Source organism: Sorex fumeus, unplaced genomic scaffold, assembly GCF_029834395.1.
Source record: "Sorex fumeus unplaced genomic scaffold, SorFum_2.1 ptg000030l, whole genome shotgun sequence".
In the NCBI taxonomy this organism is placed as follows: Eukaryota; Metazoa; Chordata; class Mammalia; order Eulipotyphla; family Soricidae; genus Sorex; species Sorex fumeus.
Window position 1 is genome coordinate 7,697,615 of NW_026606087.1, and position 23,725 is coordinate 7,721,339.

Here is a 23,725-nt window from a genome sequence, read left to right on the forward strand (position 1 = left end):
GCAAATGCCCTACCCACTGTGCTATCGCTTCAGCCCTGTTCTAAAACATTTTTAAAAACCAAAATATGAGGTCAGAAAGATATTTCAGTGGGTAAGGTGTTTGTCTCGCATGCAGCTGACAGAGGTTCTATCCCCAGCACCACATATGGTCCCCTGAGAACTGCTAGCAGTGACCCCTGAGCACAGAGCCAAAAGCAAATCCTGACCACCACTGGGTATGGCCCCCAAACAATAAAAGGTAAAGGTAAAGGTAAAGGCCCTCCCGTTGATCGTCGATTTGCTCGAGCGGGCCCAGTAACGTCTCCATTGGAGACTTTGTTGTTACTGTGTCTGGCATATCGAATACTCTCGGTAGCTTGCCGGGCTCTCCGAGAGGGGCGGAGGAATCGAACTCGGGTCGGCCATGTTGGCCGCTTGTAAGGCGAACGCCCTACCCGCTGTGCTATCACTCCAGGCCCCCAAACAATAAATAAACAAACCCCAAAATACTTAAAAACCAAGGAGAGTGCTGATACCTGGCAGAATGTGGATGAATTTCAAAACTGCAGAAAATACTACATTCATTTTGCATTTATATAAAATATACAGGGGGCCAGAGAGATAGCGCAGTGGGTAACTTTGCATGTGGTCAACCCCGAGTTTATCCCTGGCATCAGATATGATCCTAGGAGCCTATTAGTAATGATCTCTGAGCACAGATCCAGAAGTAAGCCCTGAGAACCTTTGGGTGTGCCTCCACCCAATGTCACAATAGATAAATCTATAGAGACAGAAAGTAAATGGTGGTTAATAGGGGCTGAAGGAGGAGAAAGTGGGAGTGATTGCTAAGGCTTGGCATCTTAGGGGGACTTTTGGGGGGTGTCCCCACCCAAATTTTTTTTTCTGAATTAAAAAAATAACAAGCTTTATTTGTGACAGTAGGATCCATGTATATAAAAATGATGACTACATTGTTAACCATTAAATATAATTTATAGTTCAAATCAGGAAATTATGTTCATTTTTCTATTAGTACAGTTAATGAATCATCAACCAGATGCCGCAATAATCACAAGTAATATTATTGTTTAAAAGCATCCAAAGTCACTTGTATCTATTCCGTTACATATAAAATGTTTTTATATATAATAGAGAAATTCACTTATTACATTCTGATTTTCCTTCACACAGCCACAATTCTATTTTTTTATTTTTTAATTTTTATTAGTAAAACAACATGAGGTACAGTTGTAGACTTACAAATTTTTTGTGCTTGGGTTTCAGTTATACAATGATCAAGTACCCATCCCTCCACCAGTGCCCATTTTCCACCACCCCGGGCCCCAGTATCCGTCCCACCCCCCAACCCCCCCAGCCCACCCTGCCTCTGTGGCAGGGCATTCCCTTTTGTTCTCTCTCTCCTTTTGTGTGTTGTGGTTTGCAAAAGAGGCATTGAGTGGCAACAATGTTTGGTCTATAGTCTACTTTCAGCATGCTTCTCCCATCCTGGGAGGGCACCCAAACTTTTCAATTAGTTGTTATTTTCATATTATTGTGAATGTACTAAATTTCACTATAGAACTAAATTTCAACTATAGACTTTAAATGAGTAATTTCACATATTTGAATTTCACCTTAATTAAAAAAAAAAGTAAAGTGGGGAAAGCTGTCTTAAAATTTGAAAGGCTATCTTACAACTTTTTTTTTCCCTAGGTGTTCCAGAGACCCAAATGGGGCAGTTACAGGACATCTCTGACATAAAACAAAGTATCAATAGGGTTCTTAAACTGTAGAAAACATGTTAAGAACATGACTTTTTCCCTCTGTTTTGGGGTCATAGGGAGGTGTCCAGGTTGCTGCATTGGGGTGGGCTACTCCAGGTTCTGTAGAGTATATTGTTGTCCCGAGAGAGTACGCCCAGGTCTCCTGCAGGTAGAGCTGAATTTTCCAAGGTGTGGTTTAAGATTTTCAAAATTATTTTTATGATTGATCTTTCTTTTTTTTTTCCTTTTTATTAGTGAAACACCATGAAGTACAGTTGTAGATTTACAATTTTTTGTGCTTGGGTTTCGATTATACAATGATCAAATACCCATCCCTCCATCAGTGCCCACTGATTGATCTTTCTTTTAACCTTGCAGCTACCTAAATCAGCTTGACCACAGCAATTAGCAAATTAATCCTAGAGTCCAGGCATTCTTTCAAGGGAGGAAGTTTCAGTTTTCTAATACTCTGAATTGTAGATGTAGTATGTGGCCCAATGCTCTGAATCTGTAGATAGAGAAATATGGCAAACGATCAAGGATCGATTAGAATAAACTTTCAGAAACAATCACACCAACATGCTGGACTCACTCTTCAGAGTTCAAGTCCTTACAACTTCCTGCTGTTAATTGGGGAAAATTGTACATTCACGCTCTAGAAACATTTGTTAAGCACTACCACATTCTAAGAGGTAAGAGTTCTGAGAAGCAAACGATCAACAGCCAAATTCTCAAATAATAATGACAATGATATGAAACCATGAAGATGATCACATTCCAAACCCTGGAGAAACCTACAAACTTCAATTTGGTAGCAAACGATTGAAGCAACACATGTAACATTTTGCTAATATGTAACAAAACTTGTAACATTTTGCTAATTAAATTTCCTAAGATACTAACAAAAGACAAAGCAAGTTCCTCTGGGTGTCTCCTCAGCCATACTGAAATCGTCTCTTAGAAGGGCAGAAAAAAAAAAAAAGAGAGCAACCTAGATGATTCCTAGATTGCACGATGAGATTCATCGATTCCCTTCACTGCAGGGATGGATGTTGAAAGTCACCACCTGCTCGGCTACAAGAATCCTAGACCGCGGCAACTGGAGAAAGTTTAGGGGGGAGGGACTCCCCAGGGAGAGAAAAGTCTCCACCCTTGGACTCTGGGACTGGGCCATATCAGGAGATCCTGGGGATGCCGCTTTCTTCGGTGGAATTCAGACACCCCACCCTCCGCTCCGCCCAGCCCGGCGCTCCGGGGGAACCCCAGGCTCACCGCCCCCAGCCCACCCAGCACCGAAGCACCAGGCTCCCCACAGGATTGCGCAAAAGCTCCCTCCCCCGCCTGCTCGGTGGCATGTTCTTAAAATTCCCATCCGCACAACATAAACAGGAAACGTGCAGCAAAAGCCCTGGCGGTGCAAATTCCATGCTTCCAGTGGAGGGCGGGAGAATCTCGCGGAGGAGAAAAGGGGGATGGGGGGCCAGGGGGGAGGGGAAACTTTAAACTTTCCAGGAGACGCCCCTCCAGCCTCCCCCCCCCCCGCCAATCATCCCTGTTTCTTCTTCCCTTGTGCAAAAAAAAAAAAAATTGATGGAGCAGGAAGGAAAATAAATCTCCCTGCTTTAGGAAGATAAAAAAAAAATAAAGAGGGGCTAAGAGGTGCTGGTGGGCTAGGAGGTGCAGGGCGGGCTTCCGAGCGAGGCGCGTGGAGTGGCGTGCGGGCCCACCCGCGGGCGGGCGGGCCGGCGGCCGGCGGGGGCGCGCAGCCCCGAGCCGGCGCGCGTGGGGGCGGGGTAGGAGCCGGCGCACGGCGCGGCGCAGGCGCACTGCGCGCCCCGGTTGTCAAACATGGCTGAAGCGCCGCCGCTGCCGCTACGGCTGCTGCAGGGAAAATGCTGAGCCCGCCCGGGCCGGGTGGGCGGTGGCGGCGAGGGCGGCGACGGGCACCCGCGTCCCGGGCGCGGCGGCGGCGGCGGCCATGGCCAGGCTGGCCGACTACTTCATCGTGGTAGGCTACGACCACGAGAAACCAGGTAAGGGTGTGGGGCGGGCGCCGCCCCCAGGCCTCCCCGCCCCCGGCCCCCTCCCTCTCCCCCCGCAGCCCCGGCCGCTGTCCAGTGGGCTCTGCGGGGCCGGGCATCGCCGCCGGGAGGCGGGGAGGGCCGGGCCGCGGCCGCTGCGGGCCAGGAGAGGGGCGTCCCGGCCTTCTTGGCCCGGCTCAGCCTGGCGGTGGGCATGGGCGGGGGGGCCCGCGCGAGTGGAGGGGGAGGGGAGCGGGTGCGTGGGGGGAGGGGAGCCCCGCCGGGAGGGGGCGGGGTACCCGGGGCGCCGGTGCCGGCCGTGTTGGGCCGGGACCGCGGGGCTTGGAAGGCTGGAGCCGACTGTACTAAGTTCCTAGAGGCTACACTCCTGCCCCGCAGCCTGCGGAGTGAGTAGCCGCTGACGTAGGGGGCTGTCCTCTCCAAAAGGAAGTGTCTGGAGGCCAGCGTTCCCTCGCCCGGCGCTGTCGGGGGGTCGCTCACCGCCCCAGTGGACGCGTGGTGCCGGGAGGGGGGAAGGGGAAAGGCTCCCTGCGCTTGGAAACATTTCTAGGAAGTGCTCGGGTTCTTTCAGGACTCATGTGACAGTCTTCCCCGTAGGACTCTGAACACTAACCCCCTATTTCCCCCTCGTCTTCTTGTTGGTCACGTCGGGAGGTGCCCCGGGGCTCCTCCCAACTGGGTGTTTGGGGGTCACTCCTGGGGCTAGAACTCAAGGCTCCCGCCAGTGAACCTTGCACTGCCAGCCTCTTGAGCTATGTCCTCGGCCCTGAACGCTATCTTTGATTTTCTTTTATTTTTTATGAGGACTTTCTGCAGACACGGAAGGTGATCCTGCTTGATCTGTTTCACTTGTGCTTTTCATTCCGCACACAATTTTTTTCCTAAGAAGCAGATGCATTGCACCTTGCACGAGTTTGTCGGGCAGTTGCAGCTTGAGGCAATTCAGGGTTTATGCATGCTTGTTTGTTGTCATTTGTATTACTGTATAGCTAAGCATGGGACAATGAATTGAACTGGGGAAGCACATCAGTTTCAGGGTCATGCTGGTCCCAGATTTGCAAGGAATTTTAGCTGTTGGCTAAATAGTCCCTTCAGGTTTGGGAGGAGATCCCTGGGATTGTGTTGAGCTGATGTCACCACCTTGGTGACATCTGGATACCGCTGTTCTACCTCCTGTTATTCGATATGCCAGACACAGTAACAACAAAGTCTCCAATGGAGACGTTACTGGGCCCGCTCGAGCAAATCAACGATCAACGGGAGGGCCTTTACTTTACTTTACTTTACCTCCTGTTGGGGACGGCACCTTTAACTATTTCTCCTCTAATCACTTCCTTTAGTGGAATCATTTATAGTGTTTAATCTTTAACCACTCACGACCTGATTCAGGTCAACTATTAAGGGAAGGAATTGGAACATATTTAAAATATCTTCTGGAGTCAAAATTTTGTTATTTCCAGAAATGTTGGATGATTGGTTGTCTCTAACTAAGGTTAACAATAAGAAACCTTAAGGCTCGGCGTGCTCTCTCTCCCCGCCCTTCAAGTGCCACCAAGTTCGTTTTTAAAGGTCTCTTTTGCAACATTGTTTTCTCCCTCACTTAAAATTGCTTTGAAACGAGCACAAACTGTTGCGGAAAACTTGCAAGAATGCTACTGAGAATTCCCTCCACCCTGACCATTTTAGAGGAAGCTGCTGAACTGATGCCCTGTCACCCCAAAATGCTTTCGTGTGCATTTTAAGTAAACAAGGACATTCTCCTGCCTGCAATCTCTTCACAATAATACAATCACTAAAACCAGGAAATCAACAATGATACTGCCTTCCATCTGGTTCTCAGACTGGTTCTAGTTTTGTTGATTGTGCCATTTAAACTTTACTGGCAAAGGAAGTCAAAATCATGGTTTATATTTGTCTTTTCTCTTTAGTCTTCCAGCTTTACTGAACGATTCCTTCATCTTTTGTTGATTTTTTAGTCATCTTTCCACTTTTGGGGATGTGTTTGGAAAGAGTGAGGCAGTTACTTTGTATGTTGTCTTATTTAGTCACCTTGAAATCACAAAGTTATTCAGTTTTAGGCATACAATGTTTCAACACCTAGCTTCATTGGTGTGGACTTCCTCCACCAATTTCCCACCCTCCTACCCTCAAGTCTGCAGCTAGGAATGGTGGTGTTTTGTTTGTTTTGTTTAAACTTTTGCACTGTGGTTTACAGTACTGTTACTGATAGGATTTCATGCACAACACTTTACTACCTTTCAGTACCACGACTCCCCCTCAACTCTCACACTTCCCTCCATCATAGTTGTTGCCCTTTCTCTGTCATCTCCCCAGTCCCCCTAAGTGGTGGCATGTTTCCTACTGAAGACCCGTTCTCATGTTCTTTGTTTCCATTGTCTTTGGGCATTAGTTGTTCCATCATTGTGTTTCTCTATACTGTCAAAAATTTGGGATTTTTTTCGTCTAGTGATAAGATTCATATAGGTTATGTACAGGAGTAGGAATCTTGAAGTGATGTTTATTATTTCCTGTCAAGTGGCAACAATGAATTTTTTCTTTGCAGGATGTAAGTAACACCTGTCAGCTTTTTCATTGCAAAATAAATATTAATAGTTTTGTGAGGAGTGCTTTGAAACTATGTATCATTCCTCATCAAACTTCAAGATAGTCGTTATTTGCATCTTTATGAATTCTTTTGTAAGAATTATATCCTGTTACTATTTATTTTGCTGCTCAAATGCCCCTCATTTGCCCTCTGAGAACCCATTCAAGCTGACTGCTATATCTTTATGACATGTCCCCATCATTCTTAGTGCTTGTCTTTATTTTTGGGACAAGAAGACATTCTAGGATTATCATGTACTTTCTCTTAGTGCTAGAATCAACCTTATCTGTAGGGAGCTCTGGGTACTTTTAATCGTGAATGATATTTAGAAGCTAATATCTCAATAGTGTGTTTATTGCTACTTATAAGAAATACAATTTTGTCATTCAGATGAGCAGAGTATCTACTTTTCATATATATTTGTCTTCATCTGGAATTCCTACAGCTATCGAGGGGAAAGTGTCTCTTGTAACATTAAGGGTAAATTGGAAAACTGTGAGAGGAGAAAAAGTAAATTGGAAAAACTGTGAGAGGGTGCGGTTTGCTAAGGGAACCAGCCCTTGAGTAGAGAATTGATTGGAGATTCCTGACCTATGCTCAGTTCTTTAGGGAGATTAAAAGGGCTAGAGGTTGAATAAATAGCCAGTGACCAATGAATTAATCAGTCTGGACAATAGATTGTATGTTTATTTAAAACCTGAGAGAAGAGAAATTTTTGTTTGATGAACATTTTATATATATATAGGGCTGGAGCGATAGCACAGTGGGTAGGGCGTTTGCCTTGCACGCAGCCAACATGGCCGACCAGAGTTCGATTCCTCCGCCCCTCTCGGAGAGCCCGGCAAGCTACCGAGAGTATTCGATATGCCAGACACAGTAACAACAAAGTCTCCAATGGAGATGTTACTGGGCCCGCTCGAGCAAATCGATGATCAACGGGAGGGCCTTTACTTACTTTACTTATGAGAATGAAGAATGAAGCACCTGGAGAGGGGATAAAGGTGCCTCCATGTTTCCACACACACTTTACCCTGTGTGTCTCTTCCATGTAATTATATTCTGTTTAATAAATAGTTGGTCTGTGAGTAAATGGGTTTGCCAAATTGTGTGCTGATAACAGTAAATTAATTGAACCTGTGGAAGGTGTCCTGCGAAGTCTGGTTAATAGCCAATTGGTCAGAAACACTGTTAGGAACCTGGACTTGTGAGGGGCATTTGAAGCCTGAGGAGTGGGTTATGGGGGAGCTTGGGAACACACATATGCATACATATTCATATTTGTTCATATATTGAAAAAATATATATATCTGGGTTCAATCCCTGGCATCACATATGGTCCCCAAGCCCAATCAGGAGTGCTCTCTGAGCACAGAATCAAGATGGTTACAAATATAATTTACACCATACCTTTGATTTCAGTTTAATACTACAATATTAGTTTCCCCTCCCCCCTTTTCATAGTTGTAAGACTCTCTTTTGTTAGTGAGAAATCTGGCTCCCATTACCTATAACATATTATTTGTTCAGCCTCCCTGTTTTAATCAGTCTCATATGATTTCTTCTCTGGATGACCTTTTTCTCTCTTGACTGTACTGGAATCTTTATTCTCCCACAGTTCACCCCTTGACCACTCTCAGGATCTAACAGCATCCAAGGATGCCCTAATGCAGGGTCACCTTCTACTTGCTCTGGCTGACTCCTTAAGTCAGCTTCCTTGTTTGGTGTGTATCCTAGTAATCTTCATTCAACTCTGACACCCTACACCTGGCTGCTTTCATTAGAAGACTTCCTTCTCACTCCGCACCCAATATTTCTTGCCAGGATTATATTGATCCCTGTGTTGACACCTTCTTTGTATTATATGGACTCTGACCATATACACTTAGCCATTCCTCCCCACATACGCTCTTCTTGGTTCCCTTGAACTCTGACAAGTTTTTCCCATTCCAGGGCTATCATGACTGTATTCCACCCTAGCCCAACAGAAGAGTATTTTTGGTTTTTCGGCCACATGCTTACTCCTCTCTATACTCAGGAATGGGAGAATGTTCTTACATGTGATGCTGGGGATTGAATTTGGGATGGCTGCATGCAGGACAAATGCCATACCCACTATACTATCTCTCCAGCCCAGAATTTTGGTGGCAGGGGGTGGGAGCATTTGTATCCATCTTGATTCTGTGCTCAGAGAGGACTCCTGATTGGGCTTGGGGACCATATGTGATGCCAGGGATTGAACCCAGGCTGCCCTTATATAAGCAAGCACCCTACCCACTATACTATCTCTCTGGCCCCAAGGATGATGATCATGATGGTGACGATGACGATGATGATGATTTTGGATGGGGCCACACATTACTGTGATCAGGCGGTTCTGGCTCTGTGCTCAGGGATTACTCCTGGTGCTGCTCTGGGGACCAAATGGAGACCAGGGATAAAATTTGGGTCGGCTTCATGCAAGGCAAGCACCCTATCCATGTACTCTCTCTCCAGTCCCCAGAAGATTCTTATTTTTTTGTTTTCAGGCCATACCAGAGATAGTCAGGGTTTACTCCTGGCTCTAAGCTCAGGAATCACTCCTGAAGGGCTTGGGGGGCCATATGTGGTGCTAGGGATTGAACCTAGGTCAACTTAGTCAAGCATCCCACCTACTATAGTATCTCTCTGGCCCAATGTTGACCATTTTTTTCACATGTCATTTGGTGTTTTTTTTTGTAGAATCCAATCAAATTTTCTTTCTTTTCTTTTTTTGGGGGGAGCATACCTGCTGATGTTCAGGGCCAGTTCATGCCTGGGTGTCTGGGGATCAATTTTGTTGCTGCTCAGCAATGCCAAAAATTGAACCCCAACTTCTTGTGTGCAGACATATACAACTAGCCTTTGAACTATCTGCCAACCCAGTTTTTTTTTTAATTGGCTTCTTATTATTCAAGTTTTAAAGATTAAATATATTAGATGTTTTGATGTTTTGAGGGCAGGAGTGATGGAGTAATAGTACAGTGGTAGGGCATTTGCCTTGCGTGCAGCCGGCCCTGCCGAGCCAGGTTCGATTCCTCATCCCCTCTCGGAGAGCCTGACAAGCTACCGAGAGTATCTCGCCCGCATGGCAAAGCCTGGCAAGTTACCTGTGACGTATTCAATATCCAAACACAGTAACAACAAGTCTCAAAATGGAGACGTTACTGGGCCCGCTCTAGCAAATCGATGAACAATGGGAGGACATTAGATGTTTTGAAAGTATTTTTTAAATTTATGGTCTTCCAAAACACTTCCGAACAGTTTCTACGAAGCAAATATCACACTGATACCAAAAGCAGACAGAGATACCACAAAGAAAGAGAATTACAGACCGATATCCCTGATGAACACAGATACAAAGATCCTCAACAAACTACTAGCAAATAGAATCCAACTACTCATCAAAAAGATCATACACCATGACCAAGTAGGATTCATCCCAGGGATGCAAGGATGGTTCAACATTCGGAAATCAATCAACATAATCCACCATATCAACAAAAGAAAAGATAAAAAGCATATGATCATATCAATAGATGCAGAGAAAGCATTTGACAAGGTCCAGCACCCCTTTATGATGAAAACCCTAGCCAAAATGGGTATAGAGGGGACTTTCCTCAACATAGTTAAAGCCATCTACCACAAGCCTACAGCAAGCATCATCCTCAATGGGGAAAAACTGAGAGCCTTCCCTCTAAGATCAGGGACGAGACAAGGATGCCCACTCTCTCCACTGCTGTTCAATATAGTACTGGAAGTACTTGCAATAGCAATTAGGCAAGAAAAAGATATTAAGGGCATTCAGGTAGGAAAGGAAGAAATCAAGCTCTCACTATTCGCAGATGATATGTTACTATACCTAGAGAACCCAATAACCTCCACCAAAAAACTCCTAGAAACAATAGACTCGTATAGTAAAGTTGCAGGCTATAAAATCAATACCCAAAAGTCCATGGCTTTCCTATACGCAAACAGTGAGAGAGAGGAAAGCTATATGAAAAAATCAATCCCATTCACAATTGTGCCCCAGAAAATCAAGTACCTAGGAATCAGCTTAACTAAGGAAGTAAAGGACATGTACAAAGAAAACTACAAAACGCTACTTCAGGAAATAAAAGAGGACATGAGGAAATGGAAAGACATCCCCTGCTCATGGGTCGGGAGACTTAACATTGTCAAAATGGCAATACTACCGAAAGCATTGTATAAATTCAATGCAATCCCTATAAGGATACCCATGACATTCTTCAAAGAAATGGAGCAAACACTCCTGAAATTTATATGGAACAATAAGCCCCCACGAATAGCTAAAGCAATTCTTGGGAAAAAGAAAATGGGAGGAATCAACCTCCCTAACTTCAAACTCTACTACAAAGCAGTAATAATTAAAACAGCATGGTACTGGAACAAAGGCAGAACTGCAGACCAATGGAACAGGGTTGAATACACTGACATCTCCCCTCGATCATATGATCATCTAATCTTTGATAAAGGTGCAAGAAATGTGAAGTGGAGTAAGGAAAGCCTCTTTAACAAATTGTGCTGGCATCACTGGACGGCTACATGCAAAAAAATGGGCTCAGAACTCTGCCTAACACCATGTACAAAAATAAGATCAAAATGGATTAAAGACCTCAACATCAGACCAGAAACCATAAGGTACATTGAAGACAAAGTTGGCAAAACCCTCCATGACATTGAGGCTAATGGTACTTTCAAAGATGCCACACCACTGGCCGAGCAAGTAAAAACAGAGATAGATAAATGGGACTATCTTAAACTAAGAAGCTTCTGTACCTCCAAAGAAACAGTGACCAAAATACAAAGACAGTCTACAGAATGGGAAAGGATATTCACCGAATACACATCTGACAAGGGGTTGATAACAAGGATATACAAAATACTGGTGGAACTCCACAAGAAGAAAACATCCAACCCCATCAAAAAATGGGGCAATGAAATGAACAGAAACTTTCTCAAAGAAGAAATCCGAATGGCAAAAAAGCACATGAGAAAATGCTCTACATCATTAATCATCAGGGAGATGCAGATCAAAACCACAATGAGATACCATCTCACACCTCAGAGACTGGCCCACATTCAAAAGAACAAAAGCAACCTATGCTGGCGCGGATGTGGTGAGAAAGGGACACTCCTTCACTGTTGGTGGGAATGTCGACTAGTTCAGCCCTTTTGGAAAACAGTATGGACGTTTCTCAAAAAATTAGAAATTGAGCTCCCATTTGACCCAGCGATACCACTCCTGGGAATATACCCCAGAGAGGCAAAAATGTGTAGTCGAAGTGACATCTGCACTTGTTTGTTCATTGCAGCACTCTTTACAATAGCCAGAAACTGGAAGAAACCTGAGTGCCCAAGAACAGATGACTGGTTAAAGAAACTCTGGTACATCTACACAATGGAGTACTATGTAGCTCTTAGAAAAGATGAAGTCATGAAATTTACATACAAGTGGTACAATATGGAAAGTATCATGCTAAGCGAAATGAGTCAGAAAGAGAGGGATAGACATAGAAAGATTGCATTCATCTGGGGGATATAAAGTAACAAAGTATGAGATTAATACCCAAGAATAGCTGAGATCAGCACCAGGAGGATTACCCCATAACTTAGAGGCCAGCCGGGTATCCTAGAGGAAAGGGCTATTCAGATAGAGAAGGGAGCACCAAATAAAGGATGTTTGGAGGATCCTCCCAGGAGGGGAGATGCATGTCGAAAGTAGACTATGGACTGAACATGTTTGCCACTCAATGCCTCTTTTGCAGACCACAACACCCAAAAGGAGAGAGAGAACACAGGGGATTGCCCTGCCACAGAGACGGGGGGATGGGGGGATGGGGGTGGGAGGGATATTATCCATGGTGGTGGAAAATGGGCACTGGTGGAGGGATGGGTATCTGATCATTGTATAATTGAAACCAAAGCACAAAAAATTGTAAATCTACAACTTTAAAAAAAATAAAATAAAATAAAGGGGAAAAAAAAAAAAAGAAAAAAAAAAAAAAGAAAACATCCAACCCCATCAAAAAATGGGGCAATGAAATGAACAGAAACTTTCTCAAAGAAGAAATCCGAATGGCAAAAAAGCACATGAGAAAATGCTCTACATCATTAATCATCAGGGAGATGCAGATCAAAACCACAATGAGATACCATCTCACACCTCAGAGACTGGCCCACATTCAAAAGAACAAAAGCAACCTATGCTGGCGCGGATGTGGTGAGAAAGGGACACTCCTTCACTGTTGGTGGGAATGTCGACTAGTTCAGCCCTTTTGGAAAACAGTATGGACGTTTCTCAAAAAATTAGAAATTGAGCTCCCATTTGACCCAGCGATACCACTCCTGGGAATATACCCCAGAGAGGCAAAAATGTGTAGTCGAAGTGACATCTGCACTTGTTTGTTCATTGCAGCACTCTTTACAATAGCCAGAAACTGGAAGAAACCTGAGTGCCCAAGAACAGATGACTGGTTAAAGAAACTCTGGTACATCTACACAATGGAGTACTATGTAGCTCTTAGAAAAGATGAAGTCATGAAATTTACATACAAGTGGTACAATATGGAAAGTATCATGCTAAGCGAAATGAGTCAGAAAGAGGGATAGACATAGAAAAATTGCATTCATCTGGGGGATATAAAGCAACAAAATATGAGATCAATACCTAAGAATAGCTGAGATCAACACCAGGAGGATTACTCCATAACTTAGAGGCCAGCCGGATATTCTAGGGGAAAGGGCAGTTCAGATAGAGAAGGGAACACCAAATGAAAGGTGTTTGGAGGATCCTCCCAGAAGGGGAAATGCATGTTGAAAGTAGACTATGGACTGAACATGATTGCCACTCAATGCCTCTTTTGCAGACCACAACACCCAAAAGGAGAGAGAGAACAAAGGGGAATGCCCTGCCACAGAGGCAGGGTGGGGGGGGGGGGGTGGGGGAAAATGGGCACTGGTGGAGGAATGGGTATTTGATCATTGTATGACCGAAACTCAGGCACAAAGATTTGTAAATCTACAACTGTACCTCATGGTGCTTCACTAATAAAAAAAAAAATTATGGTCTTCCACATTTTTATAGTCTTCTTTGAAAATCAGGTGTTTTAATTTAGACCACTTTTTAATATTTATTTATTTTTTATGTAGGAGTACTGCTATTTATTCAGCCACTGATTAGCTGATTGAATTGAGCATGAACTCCACCTTACTTTTTTTAAAAAATTTTTTAATAATTTTATTTATTGAATCACCATGAGAGCAGTTACAAAGCTTTTGGGTTTAAGTCTCGGTCATACAATGAAACACCCGTACCTTCACCAGTGCCCATTCTCCACCACCAACAACCCCAGTATACCCCCACTCCACACCCTCCCCCTTCCTGTGGGGGAGGCAGATGATTTCCACGTTACTCTCTCTCTACTTTGAATACATTCAGTATTTTGACACCAGACCCACCATTATTATTTGGAATTTTACCCCAACACTCAGATCTGCTGAAAAGGCAGCAGTCGACAATTTGTTTTCTATTGCTGGTTACGAATAACACATGATGTCGCGTGGCTGCAGTAGTGGCCACACGATTTTGAAATTCCAAAATTTTAACAGTTAAATCTGGAGGGATTTCTGCCAAAACCTGCTGCATTCTGAGATTTGTTCCTGAGTCTCTGGGATCATGGCCTTTAAGCAGCTTGATCAGGGGCCAGAAAGTCCGTTCATTGGTGGCGACTTGGGGTCTCTTTGGGACGGAGAGGAAAGGGCCGGCTCCACCCCTATCCCGTGAGGCCCTGCTTGTCTAGTGACTGAACCTGACTGACCAATGGCCTCTGGAGGATGGTGGTCACTGAGCCACCTAGGGGGAGCAAGCGGAGGGACAACACCCTTTCCTTCCTGGGGTGACCCGGCGACAGTAACCTACTGTGGGGTCCAGACGCATTTCTGCCAAAAGCCGCTGGGTTTCGAGATTTGTTTCTGAGTCTCTGGGATCATGGCCGTTAAGCAGCTTTATCAAGAGCCAGAGAAGCCGTTCATGGGCGGCGACTTGGGGTCTCGTTTGGGTGGGGAGGAAAGGGCCGGCTCTACCCCCATTCTGTGAGGTCCCACGTGTCTCATCACTGCGGGCCCAAACCTGACTGTTCAGAGGCCACTGGAGGATGGTGGTCACCAGGCTGCCAGGGGAAACAGGCCAAGGCAGGAAACCTATTCCCACCGGCGGTGGCACAGTGCTGGTAACCTACTGCAGTGTCTGGACACATTTCTGCCAAAAGCCGCTGGGTTTTGAGATTTGTTTCTGAGTCTCTGCGATCATGGCCATTTTCCAGCTTGATTAGGAGCCAGAGAGGCCGATCATGGGTGGCGACTAGGGGTTTCATTGGGGTGGGGAGGAAAGGGCCGGCTCCACCACCATCTCGTGAGGCCCCACGTATCTTGTCACTGTGGGCCCAAACCTGACTGTCCAGTGGCCTCTGGAGGATGGTCGTCACTGGGCTGCCAGGGGGAACAGGCCAAGGCACGAAACTCATTTTTATCTGGGGTGGCCCGGCACTGGTAACCTACTGCAGGGACTGGACTCATGTCTGCCAAAAGCCGCTGGATTTCGAGATTTGTTTCTGAGTCTCTGGGATCATGGCCGTTAAGCCGTTTGATCAGGAACCAGAGAGGCCATTCCTCCAATTATACAGCTGAGCTGGAGGTGGTTTGTGGGTGTGTCTCCCACATACCTAACTTTTGGCCGTTTACTTTCTTGGTAAACTTTGCCCCAAGTTTTTTGGGGTCTGGCCAAAGGCACAGCAGCAATTTTGGGGTATCTGGAAGTCTGAAGGCTATGAAGCTATGAGGCTGCTGATGCGCTCGCATCACAGGTACAGATTGACCTGCTGGCGGCACCATACCCCCGGACCACTTTTTACACATTGTTCAGTTGGTTGAGAACTTTTTAGTTTTTGATCCACACCTGCCTATGCTCAGGGCTTATTTCTGACTCTTTGCTCAGGGATCACTTCTGGCACTGCTCAGTGGGAGCCATTGCAGTGCCCAGAATTATACTGGGTCAACTGCTTGCACAGCAAGTGCCTTAATCTCTGTACTATCTCTCCCCAGAGGGCCATTTAGCTTAAGTTGTATCCTTAGAGTAGCCTTTTTATTTACTAATAAATATTTTATTTACTTATTTTTTCTTTTTGAGGCTACTCCCAGCAGTGCTTAGTGCTTATTACAGGCTCTGCACTTAGGGATCACTTCTGGCAGGCTCAAACGACCATATGGGTGCTGGGGGTTGAACCTGCTGCAGGGAAGTTCCCTACCCACTGCACTATTGTTCTGGCCCCAGTAGCCCTTTATATGTTAAACTCACGGTATCACAGTCCTCCCGTTGTTCATCAATTTGCTGGAGTGGGCCCAGTAACATCTCCATCGTGAGACTTGTTGTTGCTGTGTTTGGCATATCGAATACGTCACGGGTAGCTTGCCAGGCATTGCTGTGTGGGCGAGATACTCTCAGTAGCTTGCCGGGCTCTCCAAGAGGGGCGGAGGAATCGACCCTCGGGTTGGACATGTTGGCCGCTTGCAAGGCAAACGCCCTACCGCTGTGCTATTGCTCCAGCCCATGTAAAACTCACTGAAAAAAATTATTGGGGAAAAAAAACCCCTAAATTTTATGTACTTGTTTGAATTATAAGTCAACATTAAACCTAATGCTTGTGAAAACTACCTTCAGGTTTTAATTATTTCATTGCTTTAGCCTCTAAAAGCTAATTGTATTATGATAATATGATACCGATTTTTTTTCTTTTTGGTTTTTGGGCCACACTGGTGATGGTTGGGATTTACTCCTGGTTCTGCTGTCAGGGGTTTACTCAGGATCATATGGGGTATTGGGCTCAAAAACAAAAACAAAATAAAATATTGGGGGCCAGAGATAATACAGGGGTTAAGATGCTAGCATTGTATCCTGGTTCAGAAGAGTTGATTATCAGTTATTATTAACTCATAGTAAGCCTCTGTCCCTCCCCAGCATCTAATCCTTATTGAATTGATTGGGATTTCTTTTTTTGATGTTTGCTGCCAACTGTCAGGAGTCATTAGGGATTAATCGGCTTCACAAATACTGCTTTGAGGCATTGTGCTAAGTACTAGAATGGATATAAATGAGAAAAGAGTAAGACTCTATAGCTCAATCATTAGGGCAACTAGTTTGAAATAAGTAATGATAAATGAAGATTATGGTTCTATTTTAGTGGGGAAAAGAATCTATTAATAGTAGTGATGTTATATTGTGAATGAATAAGCTGTATTGAAAAGAAATAGAGGAGATTAAGAACAGAGATAAAGATCTGTTGATGCATTATTCCAGGATTGGTGATCATGATCACGATCACGACCATCCTGTTATTCGTCGATTGCCTCAAGCAGGCCCAGGTAATGTCTCCTTCGTCCTAGCCCTGAGATTTTTAAAAAAGTGCCATATTCAAGGCTCTTTCAGAGTTAGGAGAATGAGACCCATCATTGTTACTGGTATTGAATAGTGTAGAATATAATAGAACTGAGGTGAACTTTCTTGCTGGAGTAGGTTGGTTATGGTTAGATTGTAAAAATCTCTGTACAGAATTTAGCCATGACTGGGTGGTAAGATCTATTAAAAGAAATGAGAGTTCTTGAAAATGAAGAAATAACTTAGAAGTGCGAGTCAAATAGCTGGAAGGAGAAAGACTAGTCAGTTTTTGTTTTTACAAGGAAGAAGAGGAAGATAATGTAATGTAAATTTAGGATATTCAAAAAAAACCCCAAGAGTTCAAATTGGCAAACTCAGTGATGACTGGTAATGGGGGATAAAGGAGACTGAGGGTAACAAAGTTTCTGACCTAGGTCATTGGATGGGACCTGATGCTGTGCATGAAAATAGGGCATTCTGGAGGAAAATGAATTTTCATGAAGAAAAGATAGTGTTAGCTTAAGGTTAGGCTGAGTTTAATTTTGGGAATGTTGGACTGACAGGTAGGCATACCTCTACCTCTATATAATGAAGGTAGAGATATCATTTAGGTATTTGGATATATAGGCCAGCCGGTAAGGAGTGAAGATTAGGGGTTTTATTTAGCAATTAACAAAAGCCAACTGTTTTTGAGGTTAAAAGAAGAAGAAAAAGAGGACTGGAGAGATGGTTCCTAAGACAGGAGTACTTGTTTTACATACTGGGGTCAGGTTTTATCCCTATCACAGTTTTCCTGGCTGCCAACCTGGGTGTAGTCCAAAAAACAAACCAAACAAACAAATAAACAAAAAGCCCTAACAAACCAAGAATGCCCAGGAAATGTGTGTAGTGTTAAAAAGAGTAATGGTGGGTCAGAGAGATAGTATATCAACTCAGGTGCTTGCTGTTCATAGAGCCAACTCCATGCAAGTTTCAACCCAGCACCCGGTCTGGTCCCCCTCAGGAGTGATTCCTGAGTCCAGAGCCAGAACCAGGAGTAAGCTGTGGGCACAGCTAAGTGTGACCCACAACAAAACAAGGAAAAGAATGGCCTGTGAATTGAGCTCAGAGAAAATTTATATTTAAAGATAGAGGGGCTGGAGCCGTAGTACAGTTGGTAAGGGTGCTTGCCTTGCACAAGGCTGACCTGGGTGTAATCCCCAGTACCACATTGGTCTACCCCAAGCACCTCAGGGATCCAGGAGTATGCCCTGAGTGCAGCCAGGTATGACCAAAACACAAAAACAAAAGGTAGGTAGAGCAAGTAAGCAGCCTAGAAACTGAATTGAAGTGGTTAGAGGTATTGCAAGAGAATCAAAATAGTGTGGTATATGGAAACTCTGGCTGTAGAGAATTTTGAGGAAGAAGAAATGAGACAAGTATCAAATGTTTTGAAGATGTGATGTATGATGAGTACTAAAAATAATATTCTGGTTCTTTTGGTCTGCTATTCAACAATTTACTGTAGGCTGAGTGATTTAGACCCTGGCTTCTTAAACTGGTGGTAACTCTACGGGGTCACATAAACGAATGTGGGGTTGTGAAAAATTTGGCAGCAGTGAAAGGTTTCTTAATGCATACACACACACACACACACACACACACACACACACACTTAACTAAAACCAACCACATAATGAATCCGAGGTATTTTTGATAGTATTTGCCTGTGTTGCATTTCTGGGGACAAAAAAGGTCAGGAGTGGAAAAAGAAGCCTTGGTTTAAACAATAAACATTTATTATAGTTCTTGAGGCTAGGAAGTCTAAAAGGCACAGTCCCGAGGGCTCACTTCCTCCCTTTTAGATGGCTGTCTTTTCTGTGTCCTCAGTTGATGGAAGAATTCGTGTTAGAAGATTGCTAATTCCTTTCATGAGGGCTTTGTTCCTCCAGATACTGTCATTTTAGCCTCACTCCCAAAGGGGATTCTGTTTCAAAATATGAGTTGGAGAGAGTGGGGGCACAGACACTGTGAATTGCTAAAGTGCCTGTAAATCTGTTAATTAGGGTAGAGACTTCCAAACATTACTGTCAAGTTGTGGGAGGCCAGGGTGAGTTTGATAAAGACATATCTCAAGCCATATACTCTGTTGATCTTGGGTGTTCAACTTTATTTAATTTCTTTCTATAAATTTAATACTATTCCTTCCAAAAATATTCTCTCTCTCTCTCTCTCTCTCTCTCTCTCTCTCTCTCTCTCTCTGTCTTTCATGCTTAGGGCCAACTTCTGGTTCTGCACTCAGGAATTATTCTTGTCAGGGCTTGGAGGATCATATGGGATGTCAAGGATCAGAACCCGGGTCAGCTGCATGCAAGGCAAGCCCTCTACCTGCTGAACCATCTCTCTACCCCCAACTTTTCTTTCTTGAGTTTGTCATTCTGATAGAGACTGAGAACTTCAGTAGCTATCCTGGATCTTGTAGTAAGAACTCATACCCCATAAATATCAGAGCTATAAATCAGAAAGGATCTAGATCTCTCTTGATTTATTGTGGGATTGTCATAGTTGCCTTTGCAGTTCAAATCTCCCCTCCCCCCTCCCCCCCAATGCATGAGGGTCTGGAGAAATAGGACAGCCTGCTTGGCTGTGGTACTTACATAATTGGTTGTGGTACTCACTGGTGATTGACATGTATTTGCAGTGCTTGCACACAGCTGTTGTGCTTACTGAACCTTGTATACATTTTTACTGGCACTGACTGTCAAAAAACCTTTCTGCAATGGGCAGGAAATCTTGTGGCACTGGATTTCAAACAGCAGAACTTCCAAGGCCTTCCTCAGTGAATGTGCTACATGCACTGGGGTTGTAATTTTACAGTTTTACACTTGCAAAGTATGTACTTTATGCTGCTGAGCCATCTCCAGAGGCCTTCTTATTTCTTAATTTCGGAACTTTGCTGAGGAAGTAGCTCAGTGACAGAGTGCATGCTTTACATGTTATGCCCTGGGTTCACTCCCAGCACTAAAAATAACAGTATTACCCAGTACCATCGGGTAAGGGGATAATATTCAGTGTGTGTGTGTGTGTGTGTGTGTGTATGTGTGTATGTATATATTTACATGACAGTGGTTGAACTGTATAAGAAAAAAAATCCAATCTCATCAAAAAATGGGGAGAATAAATGAATAGAAACTTCCTTAAAAAAAGAAATACAAATGGCCAAAAGGCACATGAAATGATGCTCTTACATTGCTAATCATCAGGGAGATGCAAATCAAAACAACAATGATATATCATCTCATATTACAGAGACAGGCACACATCAAAAAGAATCAGAACAACCAGTGCTGGTGTGGATTCAGGAAGAAAGGAACTGTCATTTATTGTTGGTGGGAATGCTGACTGGTCCAGCCTTTTTGGAAAACAGTATGGGCATTACACACACACACACACACACGCACATACACACAAAACCAACAAAAAACCCTAAAAATTGAGCTTCCATATGACCCAGCAATACCACTTCTGGGAATATATCCCTGGGGGTCCAAAAAAAAATACACACATAGTAGAAATGACGTCTGCACTTGTATGTTCATTGCAGCACTGTTCACAATAGCCAGAATCTGGAAACAACCTGAGTGTCTGAGAACAGACGACTGGTTAAAGAAACTATGATACATCTGCACAGTGGAATACTATGCAGCTGTTAGAAAAAATAAAGTCATGAAATTTGCTTATAAGTAAATGGATATGGAGAATATCATGCTAAGTGAAATAAGCCAGAAAGAGAGGGACAGACATAGAATGACTGCACTCATTTGTGGAATATAAAATAACATAGTATGAAACTAATACCCAAGGACAGTAGTGGCAAGAGCCTCAGTATCTATATTGCAAACCATAATACCCCAAAGTAGAGAGAGATTAAAGAAGGAAAGTGCCTTCCATAGAGGCAGGGGGTGGGTGAGGTGGGGGTGGTGGGAAATGTACACTGGTGGAGGAATGGTGGTTCGATCATTGTATGACTGAAACTCAATCACGAGAGCTTTGTAACTATCATGATGACTCAGTAAAAAAACCAATAAAATTTTTGCTTTGAAGACTGAAATCAGAAGCTTTAGTGTCTTGTTGTTTAATTGCTTCTGTCACTGTCACTGTCCTCCCGTTGTTCATCGATTTGCTCGAGCGGGCCCAGTAACATCTCCACTGGAGACTTTGTTGTTACTGTGTTTGGCATATCGAATCCATCATGGGAAGCTTGCCAGGCTCTGCCGTGCGGGCGAGATACCCTCGGTAGCTTGCTGGGCTCTCTGAGAGGGGCGGAGGAATAGAACCGGGGTCGGCCATGTTGGCTGCGTGCAAGGCAAACGCCTTACGGCTGTGCTATCTAATTTGTAAAGTTATTTGATTATATTATATAAAGTAACACATAATTAGTTGGTTGTGAATTTGTTTATAAAGTAAAGGTTATTCAGGTAAGGAGACTTTTTCCTCGTTACTTTTGTAAAGGAAAATATTGTGTTTACAGTTATTTATCTTTTTCTTATCAGTATCTGCACTGTAGGAGTTTTTAAAATGGGAGTTTTAAAAATGGGTTTTGGGGCTGGAGTGATAGTACAGCGAGTAGGGCGTTAGCCTTGCATGCAACTGACCTGGGTTCATTTCCCAGCATCCCACATGGTTCCTCAAGCACTGCTAGGAGTTAATTCCTGAGTGCAAAGCCATGAGTAACCCCTGTGCATCGCCAGGTGTGACCCAAAAAGAAAAAAAAAACGGGTTTGAAATATTTCTTATAGTAGCTCCTGTAATTAAAGGAACTGAAGTAGTCTAGGTTTTAATTTTTTTTTTTTTACTTTCTTTCTCATAGACCCTGGACTGCATGAGGTGAGCAGGATTGCCTTGGTGCATGCTAAAATTGTTTATGACCTCACGCTTGCCCTGGGTGAAACTTCTTAAATCACAGTCATTTTCAGGACCCTTTTCTGCTGGGGTTCTCCAGAGTTCCCAAGAACAGATGACTGAACCAAGAAATTATGGTACATATACACAAAAAAGTCATTCAGTTTGCTGAAACATGATGGGTCTGGAGAGTATGATGTTCAGTGAAGTTAGAGAAAGAGGATCAGACACAGAATGATCACTCTCAAATTGTGGGATATAAACAAACTTCATAAGGGAATAGCAAAACCCAAAAGGCATTAGAAATGAAGATCAGGAGAACTGTTCTTCATTAGGAAGCTTGCCACTGGATTGGAGTGGGGGGAGGGATGGGGAATAAATTAGGGAAGGAAACTGTAGGACAGTGGTGGAGGGGGAAAGTGCCTCAGTAATAAACAGGAGGGAAAATGGGGAAATGGTGGAGTGAAATGGACACTGGTGAAGGGATTGGAGTTGGAACATTTTATTCCTGAAACTTAATAATGCATAACTGTAACTCTAATTCATGCTGATTAATTTTTTTCCTTTTCTTTTTTCTTTTTTTTTTTTTTTTGCTTTTTGGGTCACACCCAGCGATGCACAGGGGTTACTCCTGGCTCATGCACTCAGGAATTACTCCTGGCGGTGCTCGGGGGATTCTGGGAATCGAATCCGGGTCAGCTGCACGCAAGGCAAATGTCCTACCCGCTGTGCTATTGCTCCAGCCCCAGAGTTTTCAAAAATTACTACAAAAAAAAGGTCAGGAATGTGGCTAAGGAATGCAACCACAAGTTTATCCTTTTGTATCACCCCACATTTCAAGGGCAAGTCCAACAGCCCTGGAGTTGGTTATTTGTGGTATATTTTCAGGAGTGGGATCTCTGGGTCTTATGGAAGCTCAATTGCTAGTTTTTTTTTTTTTTAATAATGATCATATTAACTTCCAAAAAGGTGGATCAGTCAACATTCCTATCAACAGTGAATAAGCGCCCCTTTCCCCCCAACATCCTTGCCAATACCGGTTATTGTTCTTTTTGATGAGTGCCAGTCTCTCTGGTGTGAGGTGGTATCACTCTGTTGTTTTGATTTGCATTTCCCAGATGATTAGTGATATAGAGCATTTTTTCATGTCTTTTGAACATTTGTATTTCTCTTTGAGGAAGTTTGTGTTTATCCCTGCTCTCCATTTTTTGATGGAGTTAAATTTTTTTTTCATGTAGAGTTCTAGCAGTACTTTATATATTTTGAATATTAACCCTTTATCATATGAATGGCGGGTAAAAGATTTTCCCAGTCTGTGAGCTAATCATTATTTCTTTTTTTTTTTTTAGAAATGAGATTTTTTTTTAATTTTATGGTATCACCATGAGATAGTTACAAACTTTCATGTTTGGGTTACAACCACACAATGATAAAACACCCATCCCTCCACCAGTGCATATTCCCCACCACCAATATCCCCGGTATACACCCACCCCTTCCACCTTTCCCCTGCCTCCAAGGCAGACAGTATTCTCCATACTCTCTCTCTACTTTTGGGCATTATGGTTTGCAATACAGACACTGAGAGGTTATCATGTTTCGTCCTTTATCTATCTACTTTCTGCACACATCTCCCATCTCGACTGGTTCCTCAAGCCATCATTTTCTTTTTTTTTTTTTTTAATTTATTTATTGAATCACTGTGGGAAAGGTTACAAAGCTTTCAGGTTTATGTCTCAGTCATGCAAATATCAAACACATTTCCCTTTACCAATACTTATTTTTTACCCTGAAGAACCCCAATAAAACCCCACCCCCCACCCCTCCCCGTCCCTGTGAGGCAGATGAATTCTAGTTAACACTCTATCTGCTTTGATTAGATTCATTGTTTCAATAAGATTCACCACTATTATTTAGAGTTTATCCCCCCCCCCCAATCAGACATGCTGAAAAAGCATTGTGAAGTGATTTGCTTTCTACAGCTGGG

The 23,725-nt window shown here is 43.6% G+C and overlaps 1 protein-coding gene across 4 annotated transcripts in view; it reads left to right on the plus strand.

The window, feature by feature from the left end:
- Positions 1 to 3,582: 3,582 nt before the first annotated feature.
- The window catches only part of SBF2 (SET binding factor 2), a 472,123-nt gene continuing 451,980 nt past the window's right edge, over positions 3,583 to 23,725 (plus strand). For all 4 annotated transcript variants that reach the window (XM_056115864.1, XM_056115865.1, XM_056115866.1 and 1 more), the window contains exon 1: positions 3,583 to 3,775. In XM_056115864.1, the coding sequence (XP_055971839.1) occupies positions 3,721 to 3,775 (55 nt within the window). In that variant the 5' untranslated portion in view covers positions 3,583 to 3,720. The remainder of the gene's footprint in view (positions 3,776 to 23,725) is intronic.